The sequence below is a fragment of the Moschus berezovskii genome, chromosome 6 (assembly GCF_049115385.1).
Source record: "Moschus berezovskii isolate FMDL1 chromosome 6, NW_MosBer_1.0, whole genome shotgun sequence".
Lineage (NCBI taxonomy): Eukaryota > Metazoa > Chordata > Mammalia > Artiodactyla > Moschidae > Moschus > Moschus berezovskii.
In genome coordinates, this window is record NC_142465.1 from 117,896,549 (window position 1) to 117,917,392 (window position 20,844).

Sequence of the window (20,844 nt, forward strand, 5' to 3'; positions counted from 1 at the left end):
GAGCTGCAGCTCCCGGGCTCCAGAGCTCGGGCTCAGTAGTTCCGGTGCATGGGCTTAGTTGCTCCGCGGCGTGTGGGATCTTCCCCATCCGGGGATCAAATCCATACCTCCTGCACTGACGGCGACGTCTCTACCACCGAGACACCAGGGAAGCCCCCTGGCCCACTTTTCAATTGGGCTGTCTTTTTACTATTGAGTTGTAAGAGTTCTTATATATCCTAGATAGCATATCCTTATCAAATACATGGTTGGCAAACACTTTCTCCAACTCCGTAGACAGTCCCTCCTGTACAGTAGGCCCCGGGTGGTGAGTGAACCTGTGGGGCCATGTCCAGAAACCTGGGTTCCTCTTGGGCTCCATTCCTAGGAGCTGTCGCCCTGTCCCATGGCTTTTCCAGCCAGCTACTGGCTAACACTGCCCAAACCTCTAGGGTTGTCCGCTCCACCATCCTCCAGACTCAGAAATCGGCACTTGCAATCAGTTGGACTTCAATGTCCAACAGGCAGGACAAACCTAACAAACCTAACATGGCCCACAATGAACCATCTCCACCTCCACAATGAATACACAAGAGAACAAAGCAAAGCCCAGCGCGCCCCGCCCCCCACCCCTCCACCAGCCTTCTGAAGCTCAGCAAATGGCAGCACCACCCACAGCTGCTTCAGCCGAAACACCTGGGAGTCATCCGGCACCTCATCGCTGGTGTCTGCTTTCTGTTTGCTTCTCCGTCTCCTCGGAGAACGCAGAGTCCTTGGAAACAGGGACATCTTGAGAGTGGCTGTGTCTCAGGGTTTTAAACAGCATGTGTTTGTGGACCGAGTACGGACTGAGAACTGGCTGGGGCAGGCAGCTCTGGCCTGGAGGCCCTGGCTGTGGGCCTGCCCCGTCAGGGATGGGCCGAGTGGCCCTGGAGGGGCTGCCCCGGGCGGCAGCGCTGGATCAGGGACAGGATTGAGTGCTGGCTGGTGGGTTTGCAGGGGGGCAAAGTGAGAGCTGGCTGGAGAAGAGCTCGGTTCGCTTATCTGCCTGGCACTGCCTTGCCCAGCAGTTAACCCCACTGTGTGGGTGAGCACAGCCCCGCCTGTGGGCAGCTCGTGGGGAGATGAGGATGGAGAGAAGCAGATGCCCTCAAACACTGCCAGCCTGTGGGCTCTGGTGCACAGCGAACGAACGGAGCCTCTTGGGATGCTTGGTAAGCTGGTGAAGCCCAAAGCGTCCTCCTGCTTTGCGAGTGCTTTCACTCACATGAGGACCAAAGTCTTCAGCTGACGAAAACCCATTCTGATTAGTGCTTGGGGAAGCGGGTGGAGGGGGTAGGGGCTTGAAGACAGTGGGCTGTCCCCTTGAATGACACTTCATCGCCCTTGGTCTATGCCAACTGCGGCCAGACCAGCTCTTCCTTTAATCTCTCCAGCAAGGGCAAGAGAGAAAGCTGCAGGAGATGGAAGGGAGCTCCCGTTCCATGAGCCTCCGCTCCGCGTCAGCACTGCCGTTACAGTGTCCTGTCTGGCCGTGGCCTGGGGCAGGAGCAGAGTGTTGTAACGGGAGCCCCAAGCAGTGAGCGCAGCCTGCCCTCGGTCGCCGACGTGCGGGTGACAGGCCCAGGACGCGGACTGGCTGCCTTCGTCCCCCGCCCCCAGGCCTCTGACAGGGCAGCTGTGGGCGTGACCCTGGACGGACATCTGTGGGAGGCACCGGAGCTTTGAACAGTCTATGTTGATGGGGATGAGAATGAAGGACTGGACAGAGGGAAGGGAGAAAAACCGACGAACGAACAAACCCTGGAACCGAAGCAAGAAGCTCTAAGAAAAGAAGGGGCAATGCTCTGACAGGACTCTTAATGAATATCCGCAGAGATAAAGCAGGCCCAGCTGGCTGTGATTACCCCTGCGGGCAGGGGCGGCCCCGCTGCCTTGGGAAAGACTCCACAGAGTCAAGGCGAGCCCAGGAGCCCCCCGGGCCACCCCGGAGCACACGGGCCTTCTGGTCAGTCCATCACACCTGACTCTGGCCAGGTTAATGCCTTGCTCCCGGCGTAAATTTCCCATTTCCCACCATTGCTACTGCCTGGAATTCCGAACCTTCAAGCATCAAATCTTCCCAATGAAACTCAATATTTTCTTTCAACTTCCAGAACTGCTGAGTATAAGATCTGGGCCTTATCAGGCTGCTGTGGGTGCTTCCCGGTGGCCCGTTTCCTTCCTTTTTCCCGACAGCGCCCTCCCCGAGTCGGCCCTGGGACTTGGCTCCCTCGTGGGCTCCCACCCCAGCCTGTGATGGCTCGCTCCTTCACCGGGCTGGCAGTGAGCCAGCCACATCCTTCCCGTGCTCAGCAGTCCCTCATTGCCAGGCCCTGGGTGGGTCGTGCAGACACAGTGGGACTGAGGAGTGAGTCTGTGCCAGGAGAGTTGATGCGCTCAAGCAAGTAGTGGGCAGAGGTACAGGGCCGACGTGGGCACCAGGCAGCTTCGTGGGGAAGGCAGCACCGACGGCTGAAGTATAAGAGCCGAGCGGCTCCCCAGGGCCGCCCCTCTCCCTCTCCAGGCCAGGCTGCGGCATGGCCTCTCATAGCACAACTGCCCGCAAGAGCTGAGCGTGCGTCCCTTTCACTTGTCTTCTCATAGCACAACTGCCCGCAAGAGCTGAGCGTGCGTCCCTTTCACTTGTCTTCTCATAGCACAACTGCCCGCAAGAGCTGAGCATGGGTCCCTTTCACTTGTCTTCTCATAGCACAACTGCCCGCAAGAGCTGAGCATGCGTCCCTTTCACTTGTCTTCTCATAGCACAACTGCCCGCAAGAGCTGAGCATGCGTCCCTTTCACTTGTCTTCTCATAGCACAACTGCCCGCAAGAGCTGAGCATGCGTCCCTTTCACTTGTCCAGCAAAACTTCCATTATTCCAAAATGTCAATGTGTAAGAAGGAAACGGTAACCCACTCCAGTATTCTTGCCTGGAGAAGCCCATGGGCGGAGAAGCCTGGTGGGCTACGGTCCACGGGGTCGCAAAGAGTCGGACACGACTGAGCGACGGAACGGAACGGAAGGAATTTTGAAAAAGAGTGGGGGAAAATTATCAACAAACTTATACTCTATCCACAACTCCTATCACGAGCATCTATCTTACTTTTTCACGTGCTGAGTTTCAGCTAGTGGTAACGAATCACTCTTCCGCCCTCTCGCCCTTGAGAGCATGGCCCTTTAGCCCTGCTTCACTGAGAGCTGAGTCAGAGCCTTGGTCAGGCTGGGGCTCAGTCCTGGCTGCCCTTCTCACCCGCCGCTGTCCAGGCTGCAAGGAGCCCCTGCCCTCGCTTCAGAGTGCTGTCCCTTTTCCACTCCCTTAGTGAACTCCCCTGCGAGGGACACATCTGGGCAGCTGTGAGGGACTTTTCTGCAGATGAATTTCCAGAGGCAGGATCCTGGTGCAAACCTTCTCATCATGCCTGCTGGACCCCTGTTACTCTGTACAGTTTCCTGGCTTCCCACCCGAGAGCACGTCTCCAAGAGCAGTGATTTCATCTGAAGTCATCTAACTCCCCATCTCCCCCAGAGAGCTGTGATGGCACACATGTTTGTGTTCGTTCATTCATGGAACAGGCAGTGAGCACGTCATCAAGGCCTGCCCCCAGGGAGCTGCCTGACCAGGGTGGGAGAAGGGGTGAGACCAGGTAAGACCGGGGATTGGGAGGCCAAACTCTGGGGCGGGGAGCTTCTGTCTAAACCGCACAAGGACCAGCTCGGGGAGAGCTGTGTTTGGGGACGGGATGCCTGCAGAGTGTGTGTGTGTGTGTGCATGCCCATGTGCATATGTTTAGTGAGGCTGGAGCAGTAGGCAGGGCCCTGGTTGCTGTCGAAGGAGGGGGTGAGGAGCCAGGCTGGCGTCTGAGGTGCCCGAGGTGCGGATGGAGGAAGTCCCCCGCCAGGCCCGTGTCTGCAGGTCTGGCTCTCCGTGTCTCAGGCTCGGGGAGCGATGGTACACGTGCCTCTGCTGACAGGCCGCCATGTGACACGCCTCTGTCCACTCCTCCTCCCGAGCCCGCGCTCCTCTCTGGCCGAGCCTCTTCAGCTCCAGGCTTTGCGCCTGCCCCCCTTCCCTGCCAGTGCTTCGGGCCGGGGTTAACGACACCAAGGACACCGCGCTGGGAGTATTACTGCACAGAGCCTAGAGGTCCCCGAGGGCGGCAGTCGCATGGAACTCATCTCCGGATCTCCTGACTGGTAGCTGCGGGTCCTCAGGGGGCAGCTGCTGACCAGCGGTTACAAACCATTTCCCCCAACCAGATGGCCACCCTGGCAGCAGCTCTCAGTCAGGGCCCCCACATCCTGGACTCAGATTCCAGCCACGCATCTTGGCTATGTGATTACACATCAACAGCGACAGTTCTGATAGAATCTGGGGCTGGAAGCGGCATACAAACATCAACGCACGATCCTAGCCATATATGGTCAGTTCCACACACAGATGACCTCAGACAAGAACATTAGGACATGAGCGCTGTTGACCTGTTGGGGTGGCAAGCTAATGGGAAATTATCTTCTGTCTTGTCTATTGATTTCTTTGAGTGTTTCTGTATAATAATTACACGTGTGGAAGATGGGTACGTAAACAGACCTTTTCAACTCTGCTTGAGGATCAGTGTGCCTCTGGTTGGTCCAAGGCGGGGGGAGGGCCGAGTCACCCTGCCAGGAAGGCCAGGGATGAGGTGCGCAAGGATGAACTGGAGCGCTCAGGCCAGCGCTGAGCCCGCGAGAGGGCGCATCCTCCAGGCGGGAGGAAGCACAGAGGATGGGGACAGGCTTCACATTTGTAGGGTGAGAAGGCAAGGCTGGAGTGGCAGGCAGAGCCCAGAGCGTGAGGAGCCAACTGCCAGGCTGGAGACCCCAGACTCCTCCAATGGGAAGAAGGGCCCCAGGAGGATCCCATTCCACGAGGCCTCTGCCAAGTCTCCTCCCAATGACTCTGCTGGCATGTGACCCCTTAGTGACCAGCACATGAGCCAGGGTGGGGCAAGGGGCCGTGGGATCCCCTCCCACCACTAAGGTATCACCTGAGGGGTCGCTAAAGACCCCAGACCAAGCAGCTGGTGGCTGCCAGGGCCACCTGCTTCCCACAGACAAGGAGTGCCAGCTGGGCACCAGCCCTCTCTGCCGGCTAGTCTATCTCCAGCTGCATGTGGCTGGGGTGAGGCGGGTGCCGGGGAGGGGTGCGGGGGCTGGTGAAAGGCCACGATAAACGGTCTGTTGGTACTGGGAAAGGACGGGTGCTGCAGCACGTGTCTAGACGCGGCCTGGCCCGGCCCACGTCCAGGGTGGCCCCCATCACCACCCGGGCACGGACTGCTCCAGAGTAAGCAAGCTTATTGGCAGAGGAAGCACTGGGCCGCAGACTTTGGGACTCCCTTACTTGCTGATAACTCCCATTTTTAGGCACACAGTTCAGTTCTGGTCTGGGGTATATGTTTTGGTGGTAAAGTATTTTTAAAGAGCTTTCACAAGACACTTATTTTTTGTTTACTTCTCTGAATTCTGACCAAGACTTTGGCACATGGACTGCAAACAAGAAAGACGAAGGGACGTGTCTGCTCGCCTGTCCCATCCTTGGCAACTGGCTGTTTTTCTTTGCTGTTTATGGGCTCAGCCTTCTCCACCCTGGGACAGAACGGGACTTCTTCCCCAGGTCACCACACTGAGCCCTGTTCAAAGCTGGCACAGGGGGACTGACAACAGATTTCAACCACATCCTACCAACAGGAAGGGCCACCCTGTATTGTGCTGTGGTCTCTGACCTGAAGGTGCCACCAAGGGAGAGCAGGAAGGAGAGGCCGAGGGGTCTCCTGACGCCACAACACCCACCTTGCTCCATGCCTACAGCCCCTCCCAGGAACACCGTCACCCCTCTTTTCAGGACAAGAAGAGTGAGCCTGAAGAGCTGGCTGCAAACCCCTGTTGGGAAGGGAGCTGGGGGCCAAGGGTGACGTGTCTGTTCCTAGGTCCTTGCTCTCTGCTTCTCTAGAGCAAAGACCAGAAGGAGCTGGGCCTGGAGACAGGACGGGACAGGGGGGCTCCATGCTCAGCCGGCCGCAGGGGCCCCACTCACGTGGGCTGCTAGGAGACACCCCCTGCCCTCTCAAAGTTCTTGGAAGTTTTGAGAGCCCCGAGCCCTGCGCCTGGGCCAGGCTTGTGTATGTACCACTGTCAGACCATGCTCTCCTCTCTCTTTGGGCAGTCAGCATCAAACCTTCTGCCTCCTTCCCCGGCCACCCACCCATCCCTCCATCATACAGATGAGTCTGCGCTGGGCCTGGGAACACAGAGCTAAGGCACTTTGGAGCCTGGCCCTCCAGGACCTCCCGAGGCAGGAGAGACCCACCCCTGGGGTCTAGGGACAAGCCTAGGAGCTCAGTGCTGAGGCAGAGGGCAGCCTGGGAGGCTACAGGCACCCAGGGGAACGGTGTGCAACTCAGGGAAAGCTTTTCAGAATCGCTGATGCCTGAGCTGATGTGTGACAAGTAGGGGTCACGAAGAATTAATGAAGAGCATGGGGAAGGGTGATCCGGGCAGAAGGAACAGTAGGTGTAGGATACTCCAGAGCAGGAAAGGGGGGCGGGCGGTGCATTTAGGAAAACAGCAGTTATTTGACGTGCTGCAGATTACAGCTCTGAGAACCAAGGAGAGAGGGGTGGATGGGGACTGCATGTGGCAGGGACGAGGAGCTTGGCCACCGTCCCTGGGGACACTCCATGCCACGAAGACATCCAATCACGAGCTGTCGGAGGGAGAAGGACTCTGACACAGCAGCCAGGCTGAGGGGTTCCAAACAGGGCCCTGAGGGGGATGGGCTCCCCAGAGAGCCGGGCTCTCATCCCTGCCATTCTAGCCTCCCATTTCAGCCAAAGCCGTGTGACCACTGTGGGATTCTGCTGGAAATGAAGGATTCTGCTGCTGGACACAAAACCCCATGGAATCTGAAAACCATTGGTTGAATGCCACCCCTTACCTCCCATGTGATGGGGAAACTGAGGCACGGAGAGGGAGGGAGTTTCCCGAGGCCCCCCTGCAAGTCCACAGCCCAAAGAGCCTGACTCCTGGCCCACTGCCACGCCCCCAGCACTCGCCTGGCCCCCTTCTGTAAGAAGCGCCTGAGGCTCTGCCCAGCCCTCCCCCCCAGCCCCCAGTCTTGAGCTGGCTGCAGGCCTGAGGCTGGAGAAGGCCACTCCACCCCCAAAACACACCTGGGTCTCCATCACTCCACCTCCCTGCTCACTGCAGGAGCTCCCTGGTTTGGGGAAAGAAGGAAGCCCATTTATAAAGATGCACACTGAGTCCAGTGTGTTTCTTTTTCTCAGGCCAATGAATTTCCATCAGATTAACAGTTGTAAAAAGCTGGGAAGAGAAGTGGGTCTGAATCCAGCTTGTCCTCTGACAGTGACTCCCTCCAACCAAATGTGTCCAGACCATGTGAGTGTGGGCCAAGAACAGGGACCAGCGGGGAGGGAGGCAGAAATAGAAGAAACCTCCACGGTTTACCTTGAAAAATACTGGTGTTTATGGAGTAAGTATTTGACTGTCTGAAACTGTTTAGTTTCACATTTAAATGGTCAGCATTTTTTTTTCCCAGCAAGAAATGCATTTGCGCTGTTGAAGTATAAAGACAAATAAACAGAGGCGAGTCGAGCCTTCGTTAGGGGTTCAGGGAGCAACACATTGTCTCCAGCTGTCCTCCAGGATGAGAGGGGGCGCCTTCAAAAGGGCCGAGGCGCAGCCCTTTCATCCTGCCGGGGACCAGCCCGGCGCAGGGAAGAGCCGTGACCGCCGCACCGACGCGAAGCATCTGGGCGCCCACGATGCCGCCCTCCCACGCGAGCAGCTGGGCTCCCAGGCCCCGCAGAGTTCCTCTCCTCCTCTGTTCCCTCTGCCTGGTGGCCTCTGGTGTCACCCGGGGCATCTGATCCTGCCAGACAGGCATCATGTTCATTTCGGAGACCACAAAACCGAGACTGAGACAGAGGTCACGAAGTGAGCGCTGTGGAAGAGCTGGGACAGGCAGCCCTGAGGCCACGCGGCCCATGCCAACGGATGAGCCCAAGAATCGGTGCGAGAGGAAGGGGCAGGCTCTGACCGGGAAGGGTGGTGGGCCGTGGCTCACGGGGCAGGAGCACGGTGTGGAGCACGCGGGGCCGTCCCCACCAAAGGACTTCACACCCAGCTCTGGGATGAGGCTCATTCCCCCATCTTCACTAGCTCAGAAAAGACATCCATTCTCTTTAAAAAGTATCCTGACCACACACTAGGAATAAGTGCTAATTAGGTAATTCACATCTGTCGAGCCTTTGTTGAGTGCCAGGCATGTGCTCTGCAAAGCTTATCTCATTTGGTCTCTGCATCATCCCTGTCAAATAAGTGCTGCTATTAGCCCCACCAAACAGATGAGGATACAAGGCCCCGAGAAGTGAAGTTACCTGCTCAGGGTCACAAAGTTGAGTGATGGATCCAGGATTCAAAACTATGCAGGCTGATTCCCAATGTTCCTCCAGGACTGGGAATATGCCATTCATCTCCAAACTGCAAGCTCCCAGCCCAGGACTCAGCACAGGGCAGGCACTCAGGAGATCTTCTGAGATGAATGACTGTTAAGAGATCTCAATTTTGATGCCACCTAGAAGCTCTCAGTTCAGTTCAGTCGCTCAGTCGTGTCTGACTCTTTGCGACCCCACAGACTGCAGCACACCAGGCCTCCCTGTCCATCACCAACTCCCAGAGCTTGCTCAAACTCATGTCCATCGAGTTGGTGATGCCATCCAATCATCTCATCCTCTGTCGTCCCCTTCTCCTCCCGCCTTCAATCTTTTCCAGCATCAGGGTCTTTTCCAATGAGTCAATTCTTCTCATCAAATGGTCAAAGTATTGGAGATTCAGCTTCAGCCATCAGTCCTTCCAATGAATATTCAGGACTGATTTCCTTTAGCACTGACTGGTTGGATCTTGCAGTCCAAGGGACTCTCAAGAGTCTTCTCTAATACCACCGTTCAAAAGCATCAGTTCTTTGGCACTCAGCTTTCTTTATAGTCCAACTAGAAGCTCTAGGCTCTCACATTCCCCTGAACCCCAGACTCGACTACCCCATAGACTTTGAACTTGTATACCGTATCCACTCAGATGGCTACTGATTATGTCAAATTGAACTTGGTCCAACAGACTCTCGGAGAAGGCAACGGCACCCCACTCCAGTACTCTTGCCTGGAAAATCCCATGGACAGAGGAGCCTGGTAGGCTCCTCCATGGGGTCGCTAAGGGTTGGACATGACTGAGTGACTTCACTTTCCTTTTCACTTTCATGCATCGGAGAAGGAAATGGCAACCCACTCCAGTGTTCTTGCCTGGAGAATCCCAGGGACGGGGGAACCTGGTGGGCTGCTATCTATGGGGTCGCACAGAGTCGGACACGACTGAAGTGACTCAGCAGCAGCAGCAGCAGACTCTCAGTCCACGCTGTCCCTACTCCACGATCTGTCCTCTCCCCAGTCTTCCCCAGAAGCTACAGAGTAACTCCAAGCAAAAAACCAGCAGACACTCTTGATTCCTCTTTACCCCTCACTTCTTACATCTAATCCATCATCAGTCCATTCTGGCTCCATTTTCAAAACATACATGAATTCAACCACATCTCATCACCTCCATGATTGTCACCCTGGATGGGGCCACCAACATCTCTGATCTAGACCACCATAATGGCCTCTGTCTCTTATTTCCCGTTAACGTAGTCTCTGTGTAGCAGCCAGAAGGCAAATCTATTAAGATGTCAATCCCTGGTTAAAATGTCCCATGGTTTCCCAGCTAATTTTTTCCCCCCCAGCTAATTAAGAATAAAATCCTAACTCCCTTCTAGGGCCTGTAAGACCTGATATGACCTGGCCCGGTTCCCTCCTGACCTTATCTCCAGGCCTTCTCCCTCCCTCCAGATCCTCCAGGTACAATGACCTGTTCCCAAACTCACCCAACTTGTCCCTGGCCCTGGCCACTGCCTCTGTTCTCCCCTTTTTGCCTGGAGGGAAGATGTCTCCTAGATCTTCAAAGGGCAGCTTCCTCCTCCTCCCAAAGGCCCTTCATCAAGTCCCCTCCCTGTGAACATTGGGGGACCTCTGTAACTGCCTTGATAGGCAGAGCTGGGTGGAAGTGTCTTCTGAGAGCAGAACTGCATCTTGTTCTCCTGGGACCCAGACGCTATGCTGTGAGGAAGCCCACACCACCCTGTGTGGACAGACCACACCAAGAGGCTGCCCAGAAGTGTTCTGGCTGACAACCGACTTCAACCATAAGACATCAGCAGAGAAGTCTCCAGATGATTCCAGCCCCCATCAAGACATATCCAACTTCAAGTCTTGCCAGCTGAGGCCCAAACACCGAGCAGCTGAGACAGCCACCCCCACTGCATCCTCTCTGAATTCCTGACCCACAGAATCTGCAAGCAGAGTAAACTGGTGTTCCATGCCACTGAGTGTGGGGCGGTTTCTAATGCACCAGGGTCACGGGGGCACCACGCTCTCCAACACTGTTGCCCTGCCCCCGTCACTTCCTATCACAGAGCTGTCTAGTCGCTCAGTCGCGTCTGACTCTTTGCGACCCAATGGACGGCAGCACGCCAGGCTCCCCTGTCCTTCACTGTCTCTGTTTGCTCAAACTCATGTCCGTGGAGTCGGTGATGCCCTCCAACCATCTCATCCTCGGTCACTCCCTTCTCCTCCCGCCCTCATTCTTTCCCAGCATCAGAGTCTTTTCCAGTGAGTCAGCTCTTTGCATCAGGTGGCCAAAGCGTTCGAGCTTCAGCGTCAGCATCAGTCCTTCCAATGAATATTCAGGGTTGATTGCCTTTAGGATGGACTGGTTTGATCTCCTTGCCGTCCAAGGGACTCTCAAGAGTCTTCCCCGGCACCACAGCTCAAAAGCATCAATTCTTTGCCTTCTTTATGGTCCAACTCTCACATTGGTACATGACTACTAGAAAAACCATAGCTTTCACTATAGGGACAATTGTCGGCAAAGTAATGTCTCTGCTTTTTATACACTGTTCAGGTTTGTCACAACTTCTCTTCCGAGGAGTAGGCATTTTTAACTCTGTGGCTGCGGTCCTATCGCATCAGCTTCATTATTTTTCCCTGCAGGTGACCTGACTGAACTGACCTCACTGAGTTACGTGCCTCCCGCACGGTCTCCTCCCTCGCCGCGGTGGGCGCTTGACTGCCTCGTTCACCACTCGTGCACCTTGAGCATTTAAAGCCGGCGCTGGCACACAGCAGGGGCTCTGAACACTCTTTTGAATAAATGAATGGATGAATATTGGATGGAGCCTTGTGTCACCTGTGGTTTGAGCCGTGAACATTTCTGGGTTTCTCATGAATCTGGGGGTCCCATGACATGTGCTCCATCTAACTCCCCTGGATCTCCACCCAAACGCCCAGCACAGACGTTTGCTGCGCCTGAGGACCTAGGATACAAGGCACTTTTTCAAACTCATTTATTTGTTCATTCTACAAATATTTATTATATGCCTATGATTTGCCAGACACAGTACTCGATTCTGAGGAGGAAGAAGGAGAGATAAACAAGAGAGCTTCTGCCTGCAGGGGAAGAAGACAGAACTCCAGCACAGAGCCAAGCGGAGGTGTGTACGACGTGGTCACAGAAGGCTTTGGAGAGGAGGGAGACGCAGGGACAGGGGCCACAGGGGGCAGAGCTGAACAGCAGGAATAGAAGGATGGTGGCTGTAAGGCCGGTGGGGCCAGAGGGCATGGGTGGGTGAGGATGAGAGCTGAGGAGAGGAGGCTGGCAGTGCCCTGGCCTGAGGGGCCTCGGGAGCAGGTAAACCCGGTGCTGCTATGAAAGCAACGGGAGCCAAGTGAAAGGGTTCGGCGATCACAGGGCTCTGTGAGGTCACACAGGGAACACAATGTCCCCAAGAAGCTCAAGGGTGACAGAAGGCTCTTGCATGGGCAGCAAGGACCTGCCTGGGAGGCAGTACAGATTTTGGGGAGCTCTCCAGAGCAAGGGCTGCCCTCATCCCCTTTAGCAGCCCACCCACCAGCCTGGGTTGGCAGATGCTAGGATTTCACAGAGTCCCAAACTCACGGGGTGCGTGGGGGGCTATCAAGCCCCAGTGATCCGGACCAGCTTCCCAGAGTGGGGTCTGTTTCGGGTGCCATGGGGAAGGGTTAGGCAGTAGCTTACAGGCTTGAACTGGCAAAGAAACAGATCTGGGCCCTGGTGCCAGCTTGACCACTTACTGGCTGTGTGACCTTACATGGGTCACTTTCCCTTTCATTTGTAAAGAGGGGATACTAATGGCTCCTGCTCAGGAATGCGTGAAGACCAAGTAAGAGAAGGTCAGCACATCCTGCACGACTCCGGGCACACAGCAGAGACTCGGCCGAAGTCCCCTCACCTCACCTGAGAGGAGCTGACTACTTAGCCCGAGGCCGGCACACAGTAGGCGCTCAAGAAGTGTTAACAGGAACGTCGCGATCTGCTTAACACAACAACTTTTCTGCTGAATCTGGCTGCAGATGACTCCTCTTCATCAGGGGAAAATGTGCTGAGAAGCAAGCCCGAAATTGAAGCTGTGAGCAACTTGAGAACCGTATTTTTCAGTAAGTCAAGATAGAGACTGGGGTCGCAGAGAACATCTGGCTAAGCGAACGAATGGCTTTAGGGGAGAAGGAGACTTGCTTTGTGGAGTCGGGAAAAAATTATCCACCGCTGGTTTTAATTTAGGATGAAAAAAAAAACCTTATTCTATTAGCCTAAATATTGCTCTTATGTCCAATTGCATGGAGTTTGGAATAATATTTTTCAAACAGAACTACTGCTATTTCAAGTAATTACAATGCTAAAAGCAGTCATTTGGGGTTGAGCAAGGATCTCATCATGGTTTCAATTCCCTCTGGTGTCATTTTCTGTTATATTTGAGAAATTCCTCAATAAAGATGTCAAACAGAAAGAGGGTTTTACTCCCCAGAGGACAGATTTGGCCACCCTCCAGGACACGGTCCCAGGCAAGCCATCTCCACAAGAAAATAACCTCATTTGCTCAAAAGAAAAGAAAAGGTTCAACTGTGAAAACCCAGGCAAGAAAATAACCCTTCAGCCATCAGCCTCATTTCTCCTACAAGCTCGGAACGCTTTTCAAACTGTGCTGACCAGGCTCAGTTCCAGCCATCATCATGAAGGAATTCAGTGGTGGTTGAGAGACGGATGTTCCAAGCGGACGAGACTTCTGACCCAGGCTTTTGGAGACAAAACAGGAGATGCAAACAGGCCTGACTGTCCCTGACGGGTGATGGTTGTGGGGTGGGGCTCAAGAGTAGCTGACCGGAGACCGTCAGGGCTGCACAAAGCAGAGAGAATGCAGAACACAGAGCCCTCCCCAAACTCAGTCAGCTTCTCACAGCAACCAACACCCACTGAGGGCAGGCCTTGTGCTGGAGGCTCTATCAGGCAGAATGAACACGGCTGAGACCGAGCGGAGAGCTAAATGACCAACAGGTGGTGAGCAACAGAGAACGGTGGGGAGTGTGGCGATCAGGAATGTACACACACTCTCCCAAGAGGGGGCCACGGTGCAGATCCTCCCAGTTGCTGCTGTTCCCACAGGGAGGTGCCCCTGCTCTCGGCCTCATGCCTGGAGGGTCCCCGCTCTGCCGCTCCTGTGGCTACTGCCCTCCCCACGGAGTAAGCAGTCCACAGGCGGTTATGGCACCTGGAACACACTAGACAACGTTCTGGGTGTCTGAGGCCCCCCAAATTCCCTGTCCAACCCCCTACCCCCACCCCAAGCCTGTCTCTTCTCAGAAGGACAGATAACGGGACCAAGGAAAAGGGAAGATGGCTTCGGGGAAAATGGCCAGGGCTTACACATTCAGGTTAGGGTGCCCTCGGGTGCCTGGTGGTGTAGGACGGGGCCAGGGGTGAGAAGAAGGGCCAGGGAGCAGGCATCGCCCGTGCTACCACTTTCTGGCACGAAACTCCAAGAAGTCCTGGAATTCTAAATTCCACTCCAGCCTTCCTTCCAAGTCACGAGGAAGGAATGCTTGTCAAGGCAGAAGAGACTGAACATATTTTAGATCGACGCTTCCTAACGACCTTTACATATCTGGCCACGTGGGATGTACATTCCTGCCCCAGACCCACAAAGTCAGGGATGGGGGGATTAGGGCCAAGCAGAAACAGAGCTGGAAATACTGAGTTTTACATGACATCCCTTGATTTATAAATGTGGACAAATAATTCAATCCCCACCGCCATCATCATCACATCAGCGATACGGGGTGAGCGGGAGGGAAACCAAGCACGTTCACGGGCTGGACTGTGGGCGGCAAGCCTGAAACCTCTGCAGCAATGTGACAACAGCCCTGACCTGCACAGAGCCTCCCAGCAGTGCACTCAGCTCTGCAGGTCTACTTTCTTATTTAACTGGCACAGTGACCCCGAGACAGGTATTCCTGACCCATTCTGCAGTTAGGGGAACTTAGACTTGGAGCGTCTGGGTGACTAATCTCAAACCATAAAATGCATGAGTAGTGGTGACAGAATTTGGACCATATCGTCCAACTCCATTAAGCCCAGCTTCCTCTGGCAGCGTGACGGTTTCAGCCAGTGTTTACAAGCCTCTGAGATCCCGACACCATGCTGGGCACATTTTCAGCATTTTGTGGGTGAGGGGGTTGTGGCTCTGTGTTGTCAGGCAGGGCTGGAGCCGGTTGGAACCGAGGTCTGACTTCTCCAGAGCTGGAGTTTTGCCGTGAGAAGGAAAAAGCCCAAACATCAAGACGTCTGTTGGGAAGCGTCTGCCCTCAGCTAAAAGCAGAGGAGCAACAGAGAGAGCCTTTTCTCGGCTGCCATATGCGTGAGTTAGAGCCGTAAGAAGTTGCAATCTGTGCTCAGAGGTGGGGGTGGGGGAATCTTACCCAGTTCCTTAAATTAATCAGTATAAAAAGAATCCACTATGGAAATCACGTTGTTGAAACCAAAACCTGCACAGACTCCATTAGTCTGGAGGCGTTGGGTCTAGCTGCCCGCCGTAGCCAGGAATCAGGGTGCCTACAAACAGGTGATTCTATCCAGGTAAGAGAGGTGTGATGAAAAGGGGAGCCTGTGTATGTGACACAGCCCGGGGAGTGCAGACAGCAGGCCCGGCCCCCACCAGGTCTTGGAGGCATCAGACTAGTCCACTGCGACACATCTGGGCTGAAAGTCGAGCAGGCTGAGTATGGCCCGCTATGCTGGCGTGCTCTGTGGTGGCCACTCTCTAGATGTTCAGCACCCACGACCCCATTCAGTCCTCATGAGAGCCCTACAGGACAGTGACTGCGAATGCTGTTTCTGGTGAGGAAATAGGCCTAGAGGTGAAGTAGCCAAAGGTCACAACAGCTGATAATTGATGAACCAGGGTCGGAGCTCAGAACCTGCAGGTCCGAAGGTCTGGCCTCTTGACCACTTGGGATGTGCCTGCTCCTGTCAGGATATGCCCGACAGGCAGACTGTCAGGTCTGTCTTCACGGACTAATCTGTTCCTGAAATGTACACTATCATCTGAAAAAAGGGGCCAACAACCCAGAAGGTTAAACGCTTATGCTTCTTGGGAGGGTTACATGAGATAAAACGTGAACAATAATGAACGTGGCGTCTGGTACAACAAACGCAGTGCAGCCTCGGTTCTCTCCAATCTCCTCGAAGGCTCTGCCTTCCCCTGCAGCTCCACCTCCCGCCATTCCTCCCACTCCCCCCGAGCCCAGACTCAAGGAACCACCCACGGCTCTCCAGACAGGCTCACCCCTACCTTTGGAGATCCTGTTCAAGGCAGCTTCCTCTTTGAAGTCCCCCACAGGAGTTAGGCACACTTCCCTCCGCCCTCCCCCCGCAGACTCCCACAGCCCATGCAGGGTAAGTCTTCATAGACCCCTCTGGGCTTCCATAGCCTGCTGTCCAGACCTCCGTTTCGGCACTTTCTTTGGGTGTAATTACACGTTTACAGATCTGTTTCCCGTAACAGCTACTCTGAGACCCAGTGTGCATTAAACACAGACAGGCAGAGGAACTGAAAACGGAGGGGTTTCACTAACTCTGGACGGGTTTCCAAGCACGGGGACGTCGAGCTTCCGAGCACGACGCTCAGTCACTCGGTTGTTTCCAGCTCTTTGCGGCCTCCCTGCACTGTGGCCCGCCAGGCTCCTGTGTCCACGGGATCCTCCCGGCAAGCTTTCCGTTTCCTCCTTCACAAGCTTTCTATGCATACGCCAAAAACCCAGCTGGCACGATAGAAGGTTTACCCAGCCCTTCCAGGAGACACTGCATCGAGGGCCATAAAAAAATCCAAATAATCCTTTTGACCCAGAAGTTCCAGGAAGACTTGCTAAGGAAACAGTTGGGAAAATAAGAAAAGATGTTTTATGCCCAGAATCACCTCTGGGTTCTGATGGAAAAATCAAACAAAATAAGCAAACAATGTAAATTTCCAACCACAGAAGGGTGGCCGAGTCAACCATAGTAATACTGAAGCCTGTTTGCTGACTATACTCACCAGGCACCAGCCACTTCACTGTGCCGTTTCATTCTCACACACAACCTGGTGAGGCCGACCGCATGCTATTCCCGTGGCTGCCAGGGTGATGGGAACGCCGCCCAGGACTGAGCGCCCTGGACTCGCACACTTCTCAGCTGCCTGGACACGACTGCAGGTGCTGCTCACAGCTGCAGTACCTGCAGCTGCCCTTCACAACCTCCCTTTACCAACGAGACGCCGAGGCTCGGAGATGTTGAGAACGTGTTCACGGCCACGCCACACCCCTGCTAAGTCCATGGTCTCACCCCTGAGGCTCCAGCTGTTCTTCCCCAGACTCAGCAGCTGGCAACAGAAAAGCACCTGTTTGGAAACCATGGGCTTTCTACCAGGAGCTGTTCCTCCTGCCGTGGACCACAAACCACCTCTGTTATGGGTTGAATTAACATCCCTCCCAAGATGCTGAAGTCCTGACCCCCAGGGCTGGTGTGGGTAACCTTTTTTGGAGATAGGTTACTGGCAGATGATCAAGTGAAGATGGGTCGGCAGGGTGCCGTGCCCCCAATCCAATAGGACTGTGTCCTTAGGAAGAGAGGACATTTGGACACAGAGATGGGCATGCAGAGAACAAAAGCAATGTGACAACAGAGGGAGAAAGTGATCTACGCACAGAGGCAAGCCCGAGGCCACCGGAAGTTGGAGAAATGGCAAAACAGGTCCTCCCTCTAAGCCTCATAGGAACTAACCCCGCTGACACCACAGCTTCAGACTTTGGACCTCTAGAACTATGACAGAATAAAGAGCTGTCGCTCAGGGCACCCAGTGTGTTCCTCTGTCACAGCAGCCCCAGGTTGTCAGGCACTGATCAAACGAGGCAACCAGGACGGTGGTGGTGACAAAGGCCGGATATCTGATTGCAACTACAGGTGATCGCACCCGGGTGCAGAGAGACACCGGAAAGCAGACACACCAGCGAGATGAAGATGCTTTCCAGTTTTTCTTTGTTCTTCCACATTTTCCCAATGGTACCCAGAAAGTTTGCATTACTCATACATTTATACAACCGGCTTAAAAATACATGTGTTTGAACTAGGAGAATCTGGAAGTATACACGAATCCTTGTTATGGGCTGAATTATGTTTCTCCCTAATTTATATGTTGAAGGTCTAACCCTTACCCTCAGAACATGGTTGTATTTATGACAGGACCTTTAAAAAGGTAATTACATTGAAAATGAGTTGTTAGGATGGCTTCTACTCCGATATGACTGGTGTCCTTATAGGAAGAGGCGATTAGGGCAGAGAGAGAGAAACACCAGATACATGCATGCAGAGAGATGACCATGTGAACACACAGCAAGAAAGTGGCCATCTGCAAGCCAAGGAGAGACCCTCAGATTAAAAACAAACCCACCAGCACCTTGTCCTCGGACTTCCAATCTCCAGGACTGTGAGAAAATAAAGTCTTGCAGTTTAAGCTCCTCAGGCTGTGCTATTTTGTTACAACAGTCCTAGCAAACTAATCATTGTTGTTGCTAAGTCACTAAGTCATGTCCCACCCTTTTGTGACCCCATGGACTGTAGCCCGCCAGGCTCCTATGTCCATGGGATTTCCCAGGTGAGAATACTGGAGTCGGCTGCCATTTCCTTCTCCAGGGGGTCTTCTCGACCCGAGGAACCAGAAGAGGATAAGCCTTCCCACTGCCCCCAACGTTGCCAGCTGGTGTTGAGAGAGGCCGGGAGTGCCCCGTGGGCAGGGCGCAGCTGCTCACTCACCCAGGCAGTTGTGTCCGTCGTGCGCCAGCATGAAGCCGTCGAAGCAGGTGCACCTGTAGTTGCCTGGGATGTTGATGCACTCGTGGACGCAGCCCCCGTTGTAGTCACTCTCACACTCGTCGATGTCTGCAAAATGAGGCGCAGGAGAAGCGTCAGAGGAGCACCCCGGGGGTCCTCTTCCCCCACCAGAGAAGACACCAGGGCAAGAGTGGTTAAGGGACGACTCAACAGGTATTCACTAACTCAAGTCCTCTCGGGGGGCGGGGGAGCTGATCCAAAGGTTACAAAGATGAAGCTCTTGGCTTTGGAACACGGTCAGCCACCAACCTGGGCAGCAAGGTCAGGTGGCAGGCATGTTTGGAGTGACTTTCAGATCCCCCGATGGTGAAGCAGGCAAGATTCACACCCAGCTCTGGCCCCCTTGAAGCCCTCTCAACACTAACATCATGCAGGGACCCTATCTAATATCGCCCCAGACTGGCTCTTTTCAGGCTATTTGAAAGTTGCCCAGGGTGGAGAGCTCATTCCTTGTGAGAGAGAGGCTAAGAAATAAATGAACTTCTCATACCATCAAAAAATGTAGCTTCTGGAATGAGACAAAAGGCCGTAGACTTTCCCCCAGGGTTTCCCTCCAGATCTGAATTTCTCCTGCTTTAGTTTCCTTGTTACAACAAAGACTTCTGTCTCATGAACAATGGCTAATAGCCTTCCTAAAGGTCACCCTTTTTGCCGTTCTAAGTGTTTCTCAACATTTCCCATCAGGGGTCAAAGAGCTATCAGTTCTGGAGTTTCCGAGAGATTCGAGAGGGCCTGGAGAGCAATAGCAGCGAGTCCAGTTAACATTCAGTGAGCTACCCAAGTGTCATTAAGGCCCCAATTACCACATTAACTATGAGGCATAGACCCCCGTCATCTGTATTCCAATTGTACAAGGGAATCGAAGAAGCTGAGGTACAGCAAGGCCAAAGCCGTGCCAATGGTCACACACCTCGACGTGTTACATAAGTGGGGTTCGAACCAGTGCAACCCCCCAACAGAACGAGGGGTACTGGTGGTGTTCAACCTACCACCTCGACCTTACAGGCCCACGAAAAGACGGCAACCGGAAGCCTCTCACAGCAGAACCGAAGTGTTCCCACAGCCTGACCAGAGGCAGGGATTTTTGATGAGAAGTTCCAGCTATGAAAGCCGGGAAGGGGCCACCCTTAAGAAGAGAGGGAACTGAAGGCAAACCTGACCACTCCCACAAATGCCTGAGGGGCTGGCACGGGGAGACACCCGGCTTTGTGCTCTCTCCACATGGTCCAGAGGACAGAGTTACACACGGTAGAGAGCCAAAAGGGCCACTTAATGTTGAGGGGTAGGTATGTCCCATCTGGAAGACAGAGCCTGTCTCACGAGGCAGTGAGCCCCCCGACTCTGGGGGTGACCAAGCACTGTCTGCACACCTGTCTGCCAGGAATGCTGCCAGCAGAGGAAACCCCGCAGCACTGAAGGTGCTAGAATACAGGGTCTGGGCTGTGCCGCATCCTCCTGGTGCCCACCTAGCCATGATGAGGGAAGAGCAAGCAGCCTGGATCTGCAGAGGCGCAAGAGACAGGAGGCTTCCTGCCTGCAGGGGCCATCCATGTCTGCTGGGAAGCAGGCTCAGGGCTGTAAGTCATTTGAATTGCTTTCGATCATTATACTTTATGTACTAAGAAGTTTCAAATAACATTAAAAGCAGAGTATAAGATTTTGTGTTTGAAAGGCTGCATGGATTTTTAAAGACTGAGATATTGATTACCCTTCAATCTCTGCGGCTCCAGCCTTTTGCCAGAGCCCCAGATATACCGATCTAACTGCCTCTCCCCCTAGATCGTCCACATTCACTCCAAAGGCAATATGGCCCAACTTGAACTCATCAACCCGCACTTCCCTGGGGTTCTCCATCCCAGTAAAGACTGCTATCCTTCCATTTCTCCACTGACATCTAATCAGCTACCAACATGAGAATCTTCTACACTCTTAACATGGGTGTAGTCTGCGAACTCGTCACCCATTTCTACTACCTATAAACATGGCACCATCTCTCAGCTGATCCAAATCAGCATCTCCTAGACTATTCCCTCCTTCTTTTCTTTCATTCATGTAGGTGACTCAGGAGAAGGTGGCCTGGTCCCAATTCGGGGGGTGGAGCCTGGTCAGTCTAACCAAACAGTATATGGAATTAACGGCTGTTATTGGTCCCAGGGTGGGCACGTGACTTAGGCTGACTCAGTCAGACCGAGGGGAAGGAGTTTTATTTCATGTTGGGTAGAAGTCTCTCCCTCTCACTTTGTACCTCAGTATGTAGGTATCTATTCCTGAAACATACACCAACCCTCTGGAGTAGGTATTTTAACTCCATTTTATGGTTGAGCAAACTAAAGTGCAGAGAGGTAATTGCTCAAGGTCACATAGTAAGTGGTAGGGCAAGGATCAAAACAAAGTCTTGCTGTTTACAAAGCCCCTGTCTTTTCTAGTGGAGGTGATGGAATTCC

General features: G+C 54.0%; 1 protein-coding gene across 7 annotated transcripts in view; it reads right to left on the bottom strand.

Moving 5' to 3' along the window:
- Positions 1 to 20,844, bottom strand: part of SCUBE1 (signal peptide, CUB domain and EGF like domain containing 1) — a 130,083-nt gene that overhangs the window by 89,839 nt on the left and 19,400 nt on the right. For 4 of the 7 annotated variants that reach the window (XM_055394367.2, XM_055394365.2, XM_055394366.2 and 1 more), the window contains exon 3: positions 18,323 to 18,448. In XM_055394367.2, the coding sequence (XP_055250342.2) occupies positions 18,323 to 18,448 (126 nt within the window). Of the gene's footprint in view, positions 1 to 655; positions 1,193 to 18,322; positions 18,449 to 20,844 lie in introns of those variants that run through there. The other 3 variants (XM_055394370.2, XM_055394369.2, XM_055394368.2) reach the window with 3 other exon arrangements.